This window comes from Astyanax mexicanus, chromosome 12, assembly GCF_023375975.1.
Source record: "Astyanax mexicanus isolate ESR-SI-001 chromosome 12, AstMex3_surface, whole genome shotgun sequence".
In the NCBI taxonomy this organism is placed as follows: Eukaryota; Metazoa; Chordata; class Actinopteri; order Characiformes; family Acestrorhamphidae; genus Astyanax; species Astyanax mexicanus.
In genome coordinates, this window is record NC_064419.1 from 18,680,604 (window position 1) to 18,702,462 (window position 21,859).

Genomic DNA, 21,859 nt, shown 5'->3' on the forward strand with positions numbered 1-21,859 from the left:
TAGAACACCCCTAGATTTGTTTACATATACTTTTGCCATTTAAGCTCTTTAGGTGAAGTGAATAATCTGAAATGGTTCAAAATCCAGTGAACTTAAAGGGTACAGAAGTTGTGAATTGTGAAAAAAAAAAACTGAAAAAGATTGTATATAGTGAAAAAACGGAAAAGGTGGGTTCAAGAAAACAAGTAAAAACAACTTAAATCTTATCTGTAATTCAAATGGAAATAAACTAAGCTTTGTAGATGAATGCAAAAAATAAGAATTTCGAGTATTAATAAAGCAGTATTGGAACAGTTTGTTTTACTGCACTCTCTCTTACTGCAGCATTTACACACTTACACACAGCACATTCTCATCATAACTAGAAAAAGACACAGAAACACAGAGAACGTTGTAACTATTAGAAGTATATGTGTTTTCTTTAGATAAATTACAAATAAAGCCAGAGAGCGGTGAGTACTGTAGAAAACTAAAGAAAAAGGTGAGAAAACTGCTACAGAAACAGTCTGGCTGGCCCACATGGCAACGCCTCAAGCTCAGCTAAACATTGGACTGAGTCTCAGTTTTAGAAGTAAAAAGAAAAATTGAAGGTCTGACAGGTGAAGTGCAGTAATAAAGTTGTTGCTATGTTAAAAATAAATCAGTGCTGCTACTGGACTACTAAACAACAGGGGTGTTCTAAAACTTTTAACCGGTAGTGTATGACTTTTTCTTGGCATGACCAATAGAAACAGAATTACAAACAAAAATGCTACATAATTTAGATTTTTACAAATTAAAGAATGTAAAGAGGTTATGTTCAAACTGCAGATAAATTGGATTTGTTTCTGAAATCAGATCTGTTGGCAGGTTTATCTGCTGTCTGTGTTTAGATGCATCCCATTCAAACTATTTTAAAAAGTAAAAAAACAACAAAAATGGAGATACAAGGTTTTTGCATACTGTATATGTCAAGCAGTGATTGTAATAATTTAGAACAATTATTATTATTATTATTATTATTATTATTATTATTATTATTATTATTATTATTATTATGACCAATGATGTAGGACACTAATAAACAGCTAATGGTGAACATATGTAATAGTTAAAAAGGGTCACAATGCAGCTATCAAATGAAATCAAAATTCATGCTATTTTTAATTGCATTGTTTTGCATCAGTTGAGTAAATTAGTTATTAGTAGGATATTTATACAGCTCTAGAAAAAAATAAGAGACCACTTCAGTTTCTATATATAGGTATATGTTTCAAATTCAAATAAAAATATTGTTAGACAACAGAAAATGAGAAATGGCTGAAATAACAAAAAAAATGTAGAGCTTTCAGAACTCAAATAATGCAAAGAAAACAAGTTCATATTATTAAAGTTCATTAAGAGTTCAGAAATCAATATTTGATGGAATAACCCTGGTTTTTAATCACAGTTTTCATGCATCTTGGCATGTTCTCCTCCACCAGTCTTACACACTGATTTTGGATAACATTATGCCATTCCTGGTGCAAAAATTCAAGCAGTTAAGCTTAGTTTGCTGGCTTGTGATCATCCATCTTCCTCTTGATTACATTTCAATTTAGTAAAATCAAGGAAACTCATAATTACTAAGTGGTCTCTTAATTTTTTTTCTTTCATTGATATCTTATTTATGTTACAAGCACTATATACACTTATTATTTTATAGTATATTTTATATTTATTTGTTCATTTAGTATCACTATATACTACAGAGACTCAGGTCTCACCCCTGTACTTCTTTAGAACAACAGCAATTTAACAGGATTAAGCACTGACCCCAATTATAGTGGTATTTTAAAGTAATGTCATGTTTTATTTCTGTTTATAGGCCACATACAGCATTAAATATATTTTTTATATAATAAATGGCTAAAGAATAGCAAGAGGAAAGAGTTCAAAGAATAAAGAAACTGTCCGGATAAAGAAAAAAGGTGAAATAAGGTAAAACGTTCTTGTACTTCCCCACACAATGTTGGCGTACCTACCTTACCAGTGATGTCATTAACAGCCACATGAACAAAGATAGACGCCTCCTCCATCCCTTCCAAATACACGTGACGGTAACCTGCAGGACGACACCAACTGTCAATCAACTGTCACTCAATTAGCAATCACCTATTTTTTTAACTAATGTAAAAATCTTACATTTAAAATGATTAAAAAGATTAGTCCAAGATATAAGATCAGTAAATAAAGCATAGGGTAATTATTCCAGTAATTTCAAATTCAAATTCTTTTAAATTCATCTAGTCTGAGTTATAACACTGTTACACATCATTACACAGTCATGTTTAGTGCAGAGACTGTTTAATAGAGTGATGAATAAGCACTATGAGTGGGTATGAGGTAGTGTAAGTGGTAATCAGTGATACCGGGCATCATGCTGTTGAAGGCGAGGGTCCTTTGGCCGATGAAATCTTGACCGATGGGATCGTGATCCCAAACCAGAAAACGCACGAGAGCAATCTCCGGCATGTGCACTGTGAAGACCAGCGTCTCCTCCCACATCGGGTTAAACCCTGAGAGAGAGAGAGAGAGAGAGAGAGAGAGGCAGAAACAAAAAAAAAAAACAGATTTAAATTTGAAAAAGAAAGGCGTAAACTGTAAAAAATGATTTTTTGACTTGCAAATATAATTAAGTTTATTTAAGTACTATCTACAAGAATAATCTAATACATTCTAGTTACTTAAGAATTTCACATAAAATGATATGCACTACTTGATTGTTAGTTGTCAAATACATTTGTAAATTTTAGTCTTAATGCCAAAGTAAAATTTACAACGTTTTTTTTTTTTTTTTTGTGAGAAGCAAAACTGAAAACTGAAAGTAAAATGTCTCTTACAGGATCCACGCATGCGCAGTGACGTCAGCTTTTCTTCCAAGTAAACTTTTTTCTCACAGAATGCAGCGGGCAGCAGAGTTTTTCACTGCATCTTCAGCGGTTGAAATTACTCTAAATCTATATATTTTTTTCGGCCCTATTTGGCATGATTTTCAAAGTGTTTTTTAGTCCTGTACAAAATTGCAAAGCATATTTTTTGTAATTTATTTCAATTTTAAAGAATATCAAAACTACTACTTTGGGACTTTTATGTTGAAACCAATTTAACGACAGGAAGTTGCATCATTTACCAGTTTGCAATGGTAGCAGCAAGGAAGTTTGTCTCTCTCTCTCTCTCTCTCTCTCTCTCTCTCTCTCTATATATATATATATATATATATATATATATATATATATATATATATACAGAAATTAATACTACAAAATATTTGGCAGGTAAGCATTAATAAATAATTTCAAAATTATTACTACTACTACTTATAAGTAAATAATAAAATGGGATAATGTGGCGCTAATTTGTAGTTAAATACACTGAGTATTTATGGGTAAATTTTACTTGAATATATGCTCTGTTAAATTTACTGGCTGTTTTTTTGTGGAAAAACTTTCCACAAAGAGAGAGAGAGAGAGAGAGAAAGTGGTAGAAATATGAAGAGGGAAAGAGAGAGTGTGGTACAGAGACAGAGATAAAACGTTTGATAGAAAAACAGAGAGACAGGCCGATAAAAAATAAACAACAACAGATAAGAGAATGAGAGAGATAGAATCAATTGGAATGGTAAAGAGACAGAGTGAGAGAGGGGATGGTAGAGAGACAGAATGGTAAAGAGTGGATGAACAATTGGAGTGATAGAGAGACAGAGAGAGAGAGTGAGAGGGAGAAGTAAAGAAACATAAAATGGTAGAGAGAGAGAGAGAAAGGGAGAGAATAGTAGTGGTAGAGAGACAGAGAGAGACAGTGGGAGATAAAAGAGACAGATAGACTGAGGGGTAAAGAGAGAGAGAGTGAGAGGGAGAAGTAAAGAAACATAAAATGGTAGAAAGAGAGAAAGGGAGAGAGAGAGAGAAAGAGAGAGAATAGGAGTGGTGGAGAGACAGAAAGAAGGATAGAAAGAGATAGTTGGAGTGGTACCAAAACATAAAATGGTAGAGAGAGAGAGAGAAAGAGAGAGAATAGGAGTGGTAGAGAGACACAAAGGGATATAAAAGAGACAGATAGACTGAGAGGTAAACAGAGAGAGAGAGAGAGAGAATAGGAGTGGTAGAGAGACAGAAAGACAGATAGAAAGAGATAGTGAGAGTGGTACCAAAACATAAAATGGTAGAGAGAGAGGGAGAGAGAGAGAATAGGAGTGGTAAAGAAACACTGAGGGAGATAAAAGAGACAGATAGACCGAGGGGTAAAAGAGAGAGAAAGAGAGAGAGTAGGGGTGGTAGAGAGACAGAAAGAAAGATAGAAAGTGATAGTGGGAGTGTTACCTAGACATAGAGAGTGGTAGGGAGACAGAAAGAGACAGAACATGGTAGAACGACAGAGACAAAGTGGCAGAGAGAGAGAGAGAGAGGGAGTGGTAGAGAAAGATTGACAGAGATAAAAAGAGATAGTGAGCAGTAAAGAGGCAGAAAGGGAGACAGAGAGGAGTAAAAAATGTAAAACAATTTTCAGCATGCATGAATTATTGAGTTGTTTAGGGCCTGAGTGATACAGTTCAGTGGTGCCAACATCATGCACTCACACACTTAAGTACCATGCTACTACAACAAACACAGATCACGTAACATCACACTGTAATAGCTGAGCATAAACAATGCAGAGTTAAGCTGCTATTCATGTGGTTTGTATACACACACACACACACTCACCATTGTCGTCCACGACTCTGGTCTGTTCCTTGCAGCAGTCAATCGGCAGGCCAATTATTTCAACTTCCACAAAAGGATCAATAATCTACAACAAAGCAAAGCAACTTCTTTTAACCTTCAGAACTTCCTTCAGATGTTATAATAGGTCAGAACAGTAAGTTTGGCCCAGAAACAAGTTATTATTATTATATTTTATATATCTTGTGTCCAGGCTGCAGCTTTCACCTCTCCTCGGTCTCCCAGCATGGAGTCTTTGGGTTTGGGTAACTGCTGGCCGCTGATAATCTTCAGCACCAGCTGTTTCCTCATCTGCCCAGGCAGTGGGTCCTCCAGCATGGGGTTGAAGGGACCTGCGGGTACGAGAATATTTACAAAAGTCACTTTCTTTTATTTAGCATAATTTGCATTACTGAAAAACACTAGATAAATAAAGTTAATTTAAACTGAATTAAATTGGATGGAATGTCAAACAGCATTTGTTGAATGCAGTTGAATAATAATGAGAGTTCATTACATGAAAGTAATACACTGCCTTGCCTGGCCACAAAAAAAAGGTCAAACAATCTAGTATTTAATAGGACCGCCTTTAGCTTTGATTGCAGCATGCATTCACTGTGACTTTGTTTCAGTAAGCTTCTGCAATGTCACAAGATTTATTTTAATCCAGTGTTTTATTCATTTTTCACCAAGATCTTGCAGCATTGATAATGGAGTCTGACCACTGCACAAAGTCTTCTCCACCCAGCACATCCCAAAGATTCTTAATGAGGTTAAGGTCTGGACACTGTGGTGAAATGTGTAAAAATGATGATCTCATGCTCCCTGAATCTCTCTTTCACAATTCCAGCATTTTCACAATTCATATTGGAATATGAACATGTCATCAGGGAAGAAAAAATCCATTCAGGTAGTCATCTGACCTCATTCTTTCAGCACATACTGTTGCTGAACCTAAACCTGACCAACTGCAGCTTTAACCCCAGATCATTTACTTAGTTTTATCCGAGTGGCGACCTTTTCTTTTGGCCAGGCAGTGTATACTATATATAAAGCCCTGGAAAAAATTAAGAAATCACTTCAGTTTCTGAATCAGTTTCTCTGATTTTGCTATTTATAGGTTTATGTTAAAATGAACATTGTTGTTTTATTCTATAAAGTACAGACAAAATTTCTCCCAAATTCCAAATAAAAATATTGTCATTAACAGCATTTATTTGCAGAAAATGAAAAATGGCTGAAATAACAAAAAAGATGCAGAGCTTTTAGACCTCAAAAAAGACCTGGTTTCATGCATCTTGGTATGTTCTCCTCCACCAGTCTTACACACTGCTTTTGGATAACTTTATGCCACTCCTGTTGCAAACATTCAAGCAGTTCAGCTTAGTTTGATGCCTTGTGATCATCCATCTTCCTCTTGATTATATTCCAGATGTTTTCAATTTGGTAAAATCAAAGAAACTCATGTCTGAGTGGTCTCTTATTTTTCCCTAACTGTATATATTGCCTCTCAGCATTGGAAAGTCACATACTTACTATTTGTGCATTAAAGAACAATGGAAATACTGAATAAATGCTTTCTTAGGCACATTTATGAAATAAATCCTCGACAGAAGCCAAATTCACACAGAGAGATATGATCAATTTCATTTGATAAGGTTATTGCCCGCAAAAATGCTGAGTGATGCGATCTGCAGAACACCAGGCAGGAAGATTGATCTCATGAAGACAAATATTAAACCTAATTACCCACATTCCCCCACATTCAAGATCCACCACTGAAAAAATACAGAATAAGCTGTATAGAGGGAACTGTTCTTAAAGGGTCATTTTCCAATGTCAACACTGTAGCCACTGTGACCACTGTGGCGTATATAGTGGATATTATGTTTTTTTTTTTTTTTTACCTTTTGACATAATTTGATAGAAGACTTCAATTGAAATGATTTACTGTTAATATACAGGGGTTGTACAATAAAACTGAAACACCTGGTTTTAGACCACAATAATTTACTGTCCCGACGGACAGTTCTGGTGGAAACAGGAGAGTTGAGGTGCACATTGAATTCTGCAGTGATTTGGGCAGCCGTGGTTTTATGTTTTTTTGGATACAATCTGGGTCAGCACCCGAACATCCCTTTCAGACAGCTTCCTCTTGCGTCCACAGTTAATCCTGTTGGATGTGGTTGGTCCTTCTTGGTGGTATGCTGACATTACCCTGGATACCGTGGCTCTTGATACATTACAAAGACTTGCTGTCTTGGTCACAGAGGAGCATCCAGGAGAAATATGGAACAATGGTTTTCTTCTTGCCACTTTTCCATAATGGCGAAATTTGTGGAAAGCACAACTTATAGTTTTCCAATCGACAGATTCTCCCACCTCAGCCGTGGATTTCTGCAGCTCCTTCAAAGTGACCATGGGTTTTGGTAGGTGTGGAGTTGTAGAATACTTTTTCCATTTTTGAAAGATGGATTGAACAGTGCATATTGGGATGCTCAAAGCTTGAGATATGTTTTCTTAACCTAACCCTAAAGCTTTAAGCTTCTCCACAACTTTTTCTCTGACCTGTCTGATGAGTTTGTTGGTCTTTATGCTCCTGTTTGTTCACTAGTGTTTTCTAACAAACCACTGAGGCCTCCACAGAGCAGGTGTTTATACTGAGATTAAATGTCACACAGCTGCACTCTATTAATTAATTACGTGACTATTGAAGGCAATTGACCGCACTGGATTTTATTTAGGGGTTTCAAAGTAATATTTTTTGCGCTTCACACTTTTTAAGATTTTTATTTGATAAAAAATAAAAACATATCATTTTCACTGCACTTCACAATTATGTGCTACTTTGTGTTGGTCAATCATTGAACACTGTCAGACCTGATTTATGTGAGAGTGTTGACAAAAAAATAAATCAATAAAAAATAATAATGCAATGCACACAAAATTTTATATTATTAATATTATAACATACAATCTACACTAACATTAAATGCAAATAATTAAAATAAGTAACTAATTAAATACATTTTATGTCTATTGGATTAGAGGCCCGGGCTTAACATTTTTATTTTACATTTAATATTAACCTTTTTGTTCACAAGCCACCCCTAAACACTAAAATAAATATAAAAAAAGTGTTATAAATTACATATAATTAATTCACCTATTTAATTCACCTATTTAAAAAACAAAGTAAGAATATAAATTATATACATTGTAATGAATGCAAGGTCTGAAAGATTAAAATCTCAATAAAATACATTTAATACAATACATTTGTTTTAACAAATTAAATCCGTAGCACATAAAAATCTAGAGGTGTCTAAACAGCTGTATACACCTGTAACTTTAAGATATCATCAATACCACTAAATCCAACAGTCCATTCCTGTATATAACATCACTTCCAGCTTGGACGATACCCCATTAACCCTCCGCAGATAAAACGCGCCCTCACCTTCACACATGCACTTGGGTTTGAGGACGTAGCCACAGTTGCCGTTGGTGTAGAACTTGGCTCTGTTCAGCTGGAGGACGCGGCCCTCAGACTGGTAGTTCAAAGCCACTGCAAACACAGACCATAAAGAACAGAGAAGAACATAATTATACTATACTCATTTTATACTATATCAGTTAGACATTTTATTACAAACCTACGCAATTACATTTAATGTGTATTAATTGTCTAAATGGTCTGTATTTAGAGGTGTCTAAGCTCTAAAACAAGCATTAGGTCAGACTATTACTTTCATTTCAAAATTCAGCAGAAGATATTTCATATGATTCTTCTCTAGAACAACATTAAAGATCTTCTCCAAGGCATATTGTGCGGTATGTTATACATTTTTTATGTGTAACTGAATTTCCAGAGAAAGAAAGGCATATAAAATGTGATAAAGAGGAGGAAAGGGTAATAAATCTCAACTCTTTAAACCGTTTGCTTTTCATAAAACATGCAGTACCAGTCAAAAGTGTGGACACACCTTAAATTCAGTTGCTTTTCATTATTAAAAAACAAATTTGCATTGTAGATTAATATTAAAGTAATCTAAAATATGAATAAAACCATATGAAATTATTATGGAAACAAAAAGTGTTAAACAAAGCAGAATATGTTATGTTTTAGAAGATTCAAAGTAGACAACTCTTTCTTAAAAAGAAATTGTACAGTTAATATTAATAATAAAACAAAATAAATAGTCTGAAACATGTGGACATTACCAAATGCTGTCATTGTTTGCTTTTTATTTTTTAATTGCTATCAACCCTGATGCTGTCAGTCTGTCTGTCCTGGACTCTGGTATTACCTCTAAAGACTCCATTTCCCAGTACGCACCTGCGCCCAACCTCCTAGACATGCCGAATTACGTGATGCTTCGGCGTTCTGGCTCACCCAGCTTTTGAAATGACTCTCACCTGTGTCTCCCAGTATAAATACCCCCTGTTTTCCCCTCCTCCGTTGCCCGGTATTGATCCAAGATCGCTACTTTGTTTTGTTAGCTTTCTAGTTGCCGACCTATTTTTGTATTTGTTAACTGTCCTTTAGCCTTGCTCTTCTTTGTATTTTTTTTATATCCCGTGTATGACCTATTTGCCTGCGCACTCTGGTATGTTGCTTGTCTCTGCTGCTTTTTTCTTACTGACCTTGCCTGTCCCTGACCATTCCTATAGTTTAAGCCCTTCATTTAATAAACTGTGTGTGAGGTATCTATGTGTGTCTTTCCTGTGTTTGGCCACCGTGACAGTAGCACTCACTCCATCCCCCAGTTTCTTCATTATACATGTATGGTTTATGCCACAGTTTTCACCAGTGTGTGTTTATGTGTGTGTGTGTGGCTTTTTGGCAGTGGACTAAGGCATACCCAGATGGCAGCCGGAGTTCCAAAATGGCTGCGGATTGAAGTTGCTGGAGTCCACTCGGTAGGACGAGGGGTAGACGCGGGACAGCTGCCGCTGGTTGAAGCGTATAAATTGTGCCGGCTTCTGCTGCATCAGTTGGTGTGCCTTGGTCTCACTCAGTGATGATACCAGCCAGCTGCTCCCACCTGCCACAGCAACAGTACAAAAAAAACATATACATAAAAAGTGAAAAGAGATAAAATAGCATAAGAAGCTGTAAAGGTAATACTTTATAATACTGGTCCATAGTTAGCCATGTAGTATGAATAGTACTTACTTAGATTTCTGCATAAGTTGGTCATGTAACTTTTTTAATCATAACAATAGACAATCAGTCTGCTTAAATTATAACCACACAAATAATTATATATTTGCATGGTTTTATTGAACACAACATGTTAACATTCACAGTAAGGAGGGAACTTTTTCTTGCAACTGTACACTAACCTCTAATTCCATCCTCTTAACTATCTAGGAGTATTGAGTAATTACTCAGTGAGTTGTACTAAACAAATGATTATAGTATTTCACTATTAACCCAACATTAATTACTGAGACTAATTATGTCTCCTTCATAGTAACTACTCATTAATTACTAGTGTAATTATTAGTGTGTTGTGGTGGATGGAGGTACCACACTGATGCCCATTCAAAAGTTAGTTTAATCAGTGATGACTTATCTATTAACTATGGTACAATATTATGAAGTGTTACTGCTGTAAAACAAGGTATGTTAGATGCGTCCACAGGGTGTAGATGATTGTAAGCAGAAGATTTAGAAGAGTAAGAGTGGGTTAAGAACGTAAGAGTTTAAACAATATTTCAATATACTCTATGTTTCACACTATAAGACTAAAAAAAATTACAGTGCGCCTTATAAACTGGTGCTCCTTATGTATAAATTTTACCAGTCAGGTTGTAAGGAGCAGTAAAGCTACTCCGCAGAAGTACAGCTTTATACAGGAGTTTCAGTGAAGTTTCTCCAGAACATAGGCTGGAGCAGTATTAGCATTAGCCGCTAACTGCAGGGCTAGCTCTTTCGCCATTCAGAGGTGAGTATATTGGACTGTAGCTACTTGGGACAAACTGCTAGCTGATAGTTGGTAGCGCCCTGGCTAAACGGAACACTCAGGGTTTCTCAATGTAGCGTTTTTGGGTGGCATTTACTCGCGCTAAGCGCTGCTAACTGCGGCTAGCGCTGCTCCTTACCTTAGCTAGTGCTGCTGCTAACTGTACTGTCACAAATATTGGAAATTAAAGCTTACGGCAAATAAAAAGAAGAGTTAAAAAAAATAAAATAAAATAAATAGTTTTCAGGAGAGAAATCGGTGTAGATTAACCTCTAGCGCTTGTTTGACTTTGGAATAAAATTTATTTTGATTTGTTTTACAGTTTTGTTTACTTAGACACCAAATCACCCAAAGCCTTATGTATAAAAATAGACCAGAAAATAGCCTTTCATTGAAGGTGCGCATTAAAGTCTGTAAAATACTGTAAATACAAAGTAATCTACCTTCTGAACTTTTTGAACATTAGTGATGCTACAAGCTTCAGAATTATGGGAGGAAGTGTGGGCCAAACTTGATCAAATCATTGAAAAATAAATAAATAAATAAATTAATTAATTTTTCAGATTATCCATATCTGTTAATACATCAACACAGATAGCATTCAACCACAACTTTTTTGGACTTTTAATAGATGTCTGGTAACTTTATAAACTGGTTTTAAAGTCAGCCTGTAAGAAGTTCCACCCTCCTGCACTCTCACCTTGTGTCTCCAGGTCCTGCATGGCCACGGATTTTGTGTACTTCACCAGGTCAGACAAAGCCCTGGATAATTTCATGGTTTTCTTCCTTCTGTGGAAGAAACAGTCACACCGGGTGAACATCTTACCCCACACACACACCGAGGCACGCAGGTGTGTTCCTGCTCACTAAGCCATTATAATCCTACCTGCTGTGGTGTAAGGGGGCTTTAGAGGCGCTGCTGGAGCTTTCCTGATCCGTGTCTGTGTCCTCAAAACTCGACGTCTTCTTCAGTTTGCTTGTCTTTTTCTGCAGCAAACGAAAACACAGCGAAGGATCAACAACTCGATGCTCCTCAAAACAAGCCTAGAGCCAACATGGAAGAGTGTGTGTGTGTGTGTGTGTGTGTGTATGTGTCTAATCTGACCTTGCGTTTGGAGAAGCTGCCCATGAATGACCTGCCCATGCGCTTGTTGCTGCTGGGGTTGGCCTCGTCACCAGTGTCCATCGCGTCATCTCCTTTACCCTGAACACAATAAGAAAAGAAGGCACAAACAACAATCTGTCATCCAGGGCACTGGCTTGTTGTTATGTAAACAGGCATGAAAAGTGTGAAGTGAAAAGGCTGATAAATTCAGGACCGAAACCCCTGTAGTGGTGTCTGTGTAAGAAAACGAAAAAACTAAATCTTAGCAAGTGAATTGATATAATGTCAAGGAAATAAATCTTATTTTTTTCTATGATCAGAATTTTTGACTTAATAAGCATTGTTTTGTGTAAGATTACTTTACTAATTTTGGGAATAATAATCTAATTCAGTCTTATTTAGAATTTTCACCTCGTTTAATTTAATTTAAACTTAAAATAAGCACAAAGTCAAGTTATTCTGAATTTTCTGTATAAATGTAACCCACAAAATAAGGAATTTTGGCTTGATTGAAGTCTTACTTCACTCATTTTGATACTTTGTTATTGGTTATTTTAAGGAATCTTCCTAAGAAAAATTTGCTCACCCCATGCCATTGGCAGATTTTTTGCTTCATTTAGGCATTTGCATCTCAATATACATATATTTTGTCTAGTTTTGCCAACAGATTTTTTGCAGTGTGTGTGTGTGAGTGAGAAAAAGAAAAAGATTAAGAGAGGTGTATGACAGTGAGAGTTAGTTATGAGATTTAATCTACTCTATTTTCGCACAATAAGGTGCACTTAAAATCCTTTAATTTTCCCAAAAATCATCATTGCCTTGTAATCCGTTGCATCTTATGTATGTATTTTACCAGTCAGGTTGTAAGGAGCAGTAAAGCCTCTCTGCTGAAAGACAGCATTATACTTAAAGGAGTTTCTGTTTAGTTCTCTGAAACTGGGGCTGGAGTAGCATTAGCATTAGCCGCTAACCGTTATTTCGCCGTTCAGAGGTGAGTATTATCAGCCTGTAGCCTGCTGCCATCCCCGGCTAGCACTGCCATCCCCGGAGCAGCATTAGCATTAGCCGCTAACCGCGCTAGCTCTTTAATTGTTCAGAAGGGAGTATATCAGATTGTAGTCTGCGTGTTTACCATGTTAAAACAAGCTATGTGTGACAAACCTCTAGCTAATATTACCCTGGCTTACCAGAACACTCAGGGAAAGACATATATATATATATATATATATATATATATATATATATATATATATATATATACATAGATTCTGCATAGCCTGCCTCCTGGTTATGCAGCATCTACGTTATGCAGCATCTATGTATGTATATGTCTATGTCATTATCAGTACAGTGATTGCGTCGCACGGAGCTGAAGCTCGCATTATAGATGTAAACAGAGGTTTTTATTAAGCTTCTTGTGCACTTTTTAAGTTATCAATGCCTCATGTTAAATGTCAGGGCTCTCCAGATTATAGCAAGGAGGTGTGAAGCTACTTTAAGCTAGATAACGGTGGAAAAAGCGATTTAGTAGATCAAATTAAGCCCTGTGTCACCCAGTCTGAAATGTTTTACTACACTAAAAGTTCATTTTACACCGGAGTTCTCCTTTAACTAAAAAATCACATATGTTTGGGTTTAAATTTGGACACAAGAATCTGATTAACTTGGTTGGTGAATTTGTGTGCTTATTGTTAGTATAAATTACTTTAAGTAAGGTGAAAAATTCTAGTAAGACTGATTTAGTATTTTTCCCCTAAAATAAGCAAAAATAATATTACACCTACAATGCTTGGTAAGATACAAATTCGTATGAGAACAAAAGAAAAGATTTATTGCCTCAAAATTTGTAAATTTTACTTGCAGTGCAGTAGTGACTTTGTGTTTACGTTGTTTAATAAAAAAAATCAAATAATATAGACTCTAATAATCTAAGAAACTAAAAATCAACAGTAGAACTCCTGGATTGTGGCTGAACCACACAAGCAAAAAAAAAAAAACACTTGGTAAAGACATGTAACAAAATCTGCAAGTCTAGACTCTGGAGCAATAAAAACAGTATTATGAACTGCTTCAGCTGGTCAGGTTTAGTCTCAGTAGTGTTACGTGGCAACATAACAGTCTGAGAAAGTCTGAGAACCTGCATGTACATAATGACTAGGTTATCCTATTAGTGGCTTTAGATCAGTATGAATATAATGTACCTTTTGTGTCGCAACATAGTTCATACAAACTTCATACAAACACTGTGTAACAATAATTTTTACGATTCACTCTGAATGAACACATTATTACAAATATAGAGAAATTTTTACCTTTATATTATTACATTATTCTTTGATGTAGGGAGTTGGGGTGGCTTTTTGTCATGTCCACAGTATTGCCTGGACAAGCTTAATAATTCTTTAAAGGTGTTAAAAAACTTTTAGTTTCTCTGATTTTGCTCTTTATAGGTTTATGTTTAAGTAAAATGAAAAATGTTTTTTTTATTCTATAAAATACGGACAACATTTCTTCCAAATTCCAAATAAATATATTGTCATTTAGAGAATTTATTTGCAGAAAATGAGAAACGGCTGAAATAACAAAAAAGATGCAGAACTTTCAGACCTCAAATAATGCACAGAAAACAAGTTCATATTTATAAAGTTTTAAGAGTTCAGAAACAATATTTGGTGGAATAGCCCTGGTTTTTAATCAGTTTAATCAGTTAATCAGTTTTTCATGCATCTTGGCATGTTCTCCTCCACCAGTCTTACACACTGCTTTTGGATTTGGTGCAATAATTGAAGCACTTCACCTTGTTTTGATGGCTTGTGATCATCCATCTTCCTCTTGATTTTATTCCAGAGGTTTACAATTTGCTAAAATCAAGGATCATCAAAGAGCTGTATTTTTAAATAATTTAGACATTACAATCTATTATTGTGTCCAAGAATTTTTTTTCACCCAGATTAAAACCCAGATTAAAACCCCTTTAAGAAAGTTATTATTATTAATTTCACTTAATATTTATTATTAATATGTTCTCCTTATTTATGCCACATCTGGTGCTGATGGTGTTTCTATTCCTCATGCACCTGTGTCTACCAGTAATTTCCTAGCTCTGGACTCAAAACACACTCACATGACTGATCACATGACACCTGAGAGACCACAATCACCAGAGTATTGATTTTACCTGTTCAGCTCACTATATATACCCCTGCACTTCAATAACTCATTGCCAAGAATTTTAATTCGTTCCATTTGGTTCCAGGTAGCCAATATCTATCATACCCATCCCACTACCCTCCCTTGAATGCTGCTTATGAGGGGTGGATGTTTAGAGTAGATTTTGCTTAACCTCAGTCTCTCTAAGCAATATATTTCATACAAATATAATTATCTATATAATAATAATCTGAAAACGCAGTGTTTTAAAGTGAATTAAACAGTGCCTAGAATTAACAGAGCAAGAACGAATATGTTCAAGACTAGCCATTTTTATGACTTATTCTTCTTTCCATCCTTTTTACATTTGATTCAATGGCAGAAGATTTAAAGCTCTAAAATATACTACATATATTAGATATTTATTCATTTATTACTACTTCATGTTTCACACACTAATCAAAACTATCCACTTTTTCTGAAGTATAATCAGGCAAATATGATATGGCATAATCTCTGAACTGAAGATATCTGAAAAAAAAAATATTTCCAGATATAATACACTTCTCCTGCAACTGCTGAAATGAGGCAAAAGTCCCAAACACAACATTCACCCCTGAATTTTTATATGCCAGCATTTGAAAAGTTCTATAAGAAAGTTGTAATATATTCAGCCACTAGGGTGCAGCAGCAGCCTGCAAACTCTTCAGTCTGGATCCTCATAATGTGCTGGCATCTCCAGCGCTGGTGGAGGAGGTCATGCTCGATAGCTCTTGAATCGCAGCTTTCGGAACTGCAATTTCGGTCAACAATCCAAATAAAGCTGAGTCATTAACCTGAAGGGCAGGAAGTCTCAAATCATTTTGTCAAACCCGTTACAACACAAGCCATCACTTACAATTAGCCAAGGAGCACGACCGGCCTGATTACAGGATTCATTAGACGTCTGATTACAGAAGAAGAGCAGCAGGAAGTGGAGAAGTAGAGGAAGAAAGAGTGAAGAGGGATCAAGTGTAAACACTGGATTCAGAGAGAGTTTATGGATACACAGGAACTGGATGATGGAGATTCGGTGCCAAATATTAGACCCTGTTCACACTTGCCAGCACAGGTACAGGTGTGAACGGGATACAATCAGTCCTGAAGATGCATCATAATCTAATCACCTAAACCACATTCATTACTATTATTATTGTGACGTAAACACCACACCAAACACCATTATGGCCCTATTGTACACCCTGTGCAAGATTGCGTCACAATGCTCTTTGCTACCTTACACCCCGTCAACAGTCTATTTTCACACCTTGCGCCCACATCCTTAAAATAGCGCCAGAGTTTAGAAATTAATCTCCACTGATGGTTGTGGTGGTCTGGAAGTGAAGTATGTTCAGGTAAAAATCTGCCATATTGCTATTTTGGCGGCAGAAAAAACAGGTGCGCCACTGACCGATATAAACCTAGACAACAGTCAATCATCAGATCTCAGTAAAGACACACACAGACACTTGGCAGAGCACGAACCTGACTTTTAACTCAACAATAAACAGAATAAAGCATAAAATAACATTGCTGTTCTCTTAAATGAGCTGCTGGTGTACGTTAACAGCGTGAATGTGCAGGTCAGTATCCTTTACTGAGACACACAAAGCGCCGCACTGTTAAGATACAAACGAGCCGAAGTCAGAGCTCACTTGCCTCTTAAAAGTGACACACTGATTGATTTATTTCATGTTACACTGAAAACACACCTGTGATTAATCAAAGATAATTAGTTTATGCCTTTTGCACGTTTCTAGCTGCACAAGGCATATTTTTTGCGCCTTTATGATACCAAAGACACACCAACACGCCCTAAATCCAGCTGCATGATCCACATTTGAACGGTGCCCTATAGATCTCTAAAATAGGGTTATTGCTGTAACCAGCCCCTCCTCCAGTGTAAATGATGTGAGATACCCATTTACAAGTGCTTCCAGAAGATGGTGATGAAATAACTAAAGTTTGGGTGGAGGACCATGCCTCCTAGAGCCTCTTATGAAGCACCCTATAAATAACAATTAGCAAGCTTACATACCCTACATCAAGTCTTCACATCCCTCTAGTCTTCACATCATCTCCCCCTTTTAATAAGTGTGATTGCAGTGTGCAAGCACAGTACTGTTTTTTTAAGTCTGATTATTATTTCACAAGTTTTTATCAGGTTAACTGGGGTCGCAATTTTTTAAATATCGACTTTGTTCCAACCGTAAAATATACGTCAAGATCAGGAATGGTGGACTTGATTACAGCTTAAATAAGGAGCAAATTGTAAGCACAGGTCACATTTCTTTATAGGGTGCTTTCACACCTGCCTCGTTTGGTCCGGACTTTCGGACTTTTCAGTTTGGTCCGAACCAAAGTAGCAGGTGTGAAAGGGGCCGCGAACCACGGTCCGGACCAAAGAGCCAGATTTTGCTCCGACCAAGAGAGGTGGTCTCGGTCCAGATCTTCTGAACCATGGTCCGGTTCGCCTGCAGTGTGAAAGCACTTTTCTGGATGGTTCGAACTTTCGGACCAATTACAGGAAGCTGAGCAGGCGTTCCTCAGCAACTGCAGTTTTTTCCTCCTTATCTGTCAGCGGCGATACAGTTGCTTCAGAACAAGCACGTTCATTTGGCGAATTTGACCTAACCTAGAGAATTTTAACTAACCTGTGCCTGAAGTTGCTGCTGCTGGTATAAAAATCACAATAGCAACACTACTATGGAGACGAAAATAATTTGTTCATTTATTTTATCCTTATCCTGGAAAGGCTTTCCCCCGAATGAACCACCCGCTGAATTCTCAACACTCCAACGTCAGACGCATGTCCTTCTAAAACCAATCAGCGTCAAGTTAAGGAAAACACATCGATACGTAAGTGACGCCGTAAGGATGCAGGAGTATCACACAAAGGTGTTTGGTGCGCTCCCTAAACTGCAGTGTGGAAACAAAAATAAGCGGACCAAATATATACAATGTAGCAAACACATGAACCTTGGTTCGGACCACGGTCCGGACTTTCAGGCGTGAAAGCATCCTTAAATAAGAAGACCAAATTCTGAATGCTTTTTTTAAATATTTTTTTTATAATAATTCCTTCTTATTTTCTCCCCAATTTACATGGCCAATTACCCAACCTACTCATTAAGACTCCCCCTATTACTAGTGATGCTCCAACACCAGGAGAGCGAAAGCCATCACATGCCTCGTCTGATACATATGAAATCAGCCACTGCATCTTTTTGCTCTGCTGCAGATGCAGAATTGATAAGTATCATCTCAGAGCGCTCGGAGGAAAGTGCAGCGACTCGGTTCTGATACATCAGCTCACAGATGCATTGTTACCTGAACACGCCTCACTTCCAGACCACTGGAACTGTTGCGGGGGTGCGGAGGGTGTACAATAGGGCCCTTAATGTTTTTTCTTCCTGCACTACCCTGCAGCCATACTGAAGAAGAGGATATAAGCAAAGAGGAGACTTCCTTCCATACAAAACACCAACAAACACACTTCTTCCGAGCTAACCTCAAGCATACGGAGCTGCAGGTGTGTGCAGGTATTTACACTGCGTCTCTTTATTATCCACACTGGAGGACCAAAAATAACTACAAAGCACTGCTCTGAAGGAGGAAAACCACACTTTAAGCATGTGCTCACACACATACACATACACACACATGCACGTGTGTGTGCAAATGCTTCTATTACGATAAGCAAGCCTCCGCCAATGCCGCACACTTTTCTGTCACTGTCTTAAAAAAGATGTGCTGCTTCCTCACAGCACATTTTCTCGCCGTGATGCCGATGCATCTTTGTAGCGCTGAGACGGAGCACTGTGTGTTAATGACCCTTGAGGAAATTGCCAACAACTAGTGTTTTGTGGATCATTAATCACACTACAACACGCTCAGACTACAACAGCAATTATCTCCTCCGGCTGCCCAAGGTGGCTACTGATACGCCAGATAGGGAACCGAATCATATCCGCTGCGAGTCATTTAATTCCCGAGGGAGAAAGCCAATGAGTCATTCGGCGCTCTATCAGGGCCGTCGTTTTCTCTAATAGTCCTCCTCTATGGGTCTACGGAGGAGATGCGGCTTTGTTAGAAAGCTGCATTTAAAGGGTCAGGAAGGTTTAGCACCTTAGTAGTTCACACTAGCATTTTAGCATTAGTGCTAACCAGGGGTGGCAATCAGAGGGCATCTCATGATATGATATGTTCGTAATCACAATACGTTGCCTATAATAACGATGATATCACAATACTGTGATTATGCAATATTCAAAATATATATATCTTAAGACAATTCTCTACAATATTTTACTGACAAGGATAAAATGCTTCTAAATAAGCAAATTATGTATTTATTGCTGTCAGTTTCACAAAATTTGACAGTAACATGAAACAACATACAACAAAGTGCACAGCTAGCTCAAATCCTTTCAATCAAACTTTGTAAAATAAGCTTACAGAAAAAAATACAGTGATACAAACAAGATCAAATATCGATAATGTATAGCAAACAGAAAATATGCAATATATTGCCTTATTGATATTTTGGCACACCACTAGTACAAACCAGAACAATAGCAGGAAGACTGTGGTATGAATTACATGTAGGGGTGTGTTTAAAAATTCGATTTTCAGATTCAAATCGAACTTTATTTGAATGATCCGATATCAATGTTTATAAACCAGACATTGATCCTTAGAATTAGCCCATTTTCCCTATATATGTGTACACATACATGTAAGCTAAACACGTTAGCTGGATTTCTGAGTACCAAACGCGGCTGGGGCGCTAAGCTAACCCCTCTAACATCCTAAGCTAACCCCGCTGGCATGCTAGCAACATCAGAACGACAGAAAAACTGTAGATTAACCTGTAACTGAGAGATATAATGTGTAAATTGTGGAATTATTAGCACGTTCTCCATGAAGTGCTGTTACTGATTCAGATTATTTTGTCCCCAGGGGAAGAGGTTCTTATAATAGGGGAGAAGAGCTCCGCTCACACCTGCTGGAGGCAGCGTTTGCTCCTTTTATGAAGAGTTTTTCATTTGAATTTAATAAAGTTTTCTCTCTTAATATTATTATTTAGCTTGTTGTCTTTTTATTATCACTTTGCTTATTGTAGAATCACATTTGAACTCGTGGGTCTCTGTACTTTTTACACTTTTATTCGCAAATAAATGAGAAATTGATGAAGCATGTTATGTTTTTGTTTTATATAACTAAAATGTCAGTATATACGTCTTCCTATATACATCTTCCAAAGCCTCAGTAATGTTCTGGAAGCACGTTAGGTTTTACCCACATTTGAGTAAACATTTGAGTATAGTGGTCATTCCAAACCTGTATAGAGATGTGAAGCACGGTGTGGCAATTAACTACATTAGTTAACGTACATAAGCTACATTAAATGATATAAAAAAATTATGTAACTATGTAATTTTTACTGTAACTAAAATTTCCCTTATTTAATCGAATCGGAATCTTGTGAACTGGGAAATCAGTGGTGATACCCACCCCTAATTACATGGTTGAAATATAAGCTCATATTTGATGTGTGCCAATCTCGGGTCTCATAATTCCAAAGAATTTAATTGGTTAAATTTTGTGCCCTGTGCTTTGTGCTATGATCAAACTATAATAATAATAAAAAAAAAACACAGAAATGATCATTAAACATATCATTTATTATTTTCAGTGCTTCACAGCACTTGAACCGGAAATCGGATAAAACGTCTTCAGCTAAGAATCGCATCTATGGAACTGTTCCAGTGCTTTAAATAGAACTAGCTTTAAATACAACCAGGTTATACATATTTACAACATCCCAGACCTAGAAATGCCAAAGAGACTGATGGGAGCGAGGGGAACTGACACACCAACAGCTTTTTTTAGCTAGTGTTATTTCACACATCATGGGTGGCACTACAGTCTAACTGCTTCTGATGAAGTGTGAGAAGATCATGAGCTCAAATCCTAGAAAAGCTGTTTAGAGTGGGAATATTTTATAATATGGGGTTTCCTAAGCCACAGATGGGAAAATAATAAATGCAATAAATGCAAATACAAGAAATATATATTTGTTTACCAAACTGAGATGCAGAACTAGCTCAAAAAAGCTCAGCTCTGTAATCTGCTGCTCTAGTTTGTCAGACTTTATATTCTTTTAGATAGAGAGAGGCTGATAAAAAGATAATGTGGAAATGATCTGAAGGCCTTCGCTGTCTCACCTTGGCGTCTGCTTTGTCGTCGTGTTTGCCAGACGGAGGCAGAGCGGCGATGGTGAAGCTGTCTGGGTCCTCGCGGTCTCTGATCTTCGACTCCTTCATCAGACTGTCCAGCTTCTTCTTCGCTACGTTCTCCACCTGCTTCCTGTTCATAGAGGTCTGAGGAGACAGGAGAGGAGGGAAAGGTGAGTAAAGGTGGGAGAGAGAGAAAAAGAAACAAAGAAAAAGAGACATTTTACCAAAAAAGATAAACCTAAAGGAAAGAACACGCACTATAACTGAAAACACAGCACTGAGCTGCCATGTTCGCTCTTGTATATGTGTGTGTATGTGCTGACAGGCCTGAAAATCACCTTTAAGGTAACCACACACTTCTGAGTGTGCAGGTGCATGATGGTACTGGTACACAGAGTGCTTGCAGATGGAGGTGAGGATCAGTGTTCATTTAAAGCTCCCAGTCCAAATGTGTGCAAACTGTACACCAAAATATGTTAGTGCTAGACTAAAACCACTTCCAGATGTTAAAATAAAGAAGAAATCCCTAGTTTTAGCCAATCAAAATCATTTAGAGTGGTTTGATATATAATATGAAACAAGGAATTACACATCTCAAGACTTAAATACCCGAGAAATGAATCAGACACT

At 36.9% G+C, this 21,859-nt stretch overlaps 1 protein-coding gene across 1 annotated transcript in view; it reads right to left on the minus strand.

Moving 5' to 3' along the window:
* plch2a (phospholipase C, eta 2a) overlaps window positions 1-21,859 on the minus strand; it is a 111,357-nt gene that overhangs the window by 12,768 nt on the left and 76,730 nt on the right. The window contains exons 11-20 of the mRNA XM_049485540.1: window positions 21,218-21,373; window positions 11,799-11,897; window positions 11,580-11,680; window positions 11,394-11,482; window positions 9,587-9,769; window positions 8,182-8,289; window positions 4,950-5,074; window positions 4,725-4,809; window positions 2,391-2,537; window positions 2,004-2,083 (exon numbers count right to left, since the gene is read on the minus strand). Coding sequence (XP_049341497.1) covers window positions 2,004-2,083; window positions 2,391-2,537; window positions 4,725-4,809; window positions 4,950-5,074; window positions 8,182-8,289; window positions 9,587-9,769; window positions 11,394-11,482; window positions 11,580-11,680; window positions 11,799-11,897; window positions 21,218-21,373 — 1,173 coding nt within the window. The remainder of the gene's footprint in view (window positions 1-2,003; window positions 2,084-2,390; window positions 2,538-4,724; window positions 4,810-4,949; window positions 5,075-8,181; window positions 8,290-9,586; window positions 9,770-11,393; window positions 11,483-11,579; window positions 11,681-11,798; window positions 11,898-21,217; window positions 21,374-21,859) is intronic.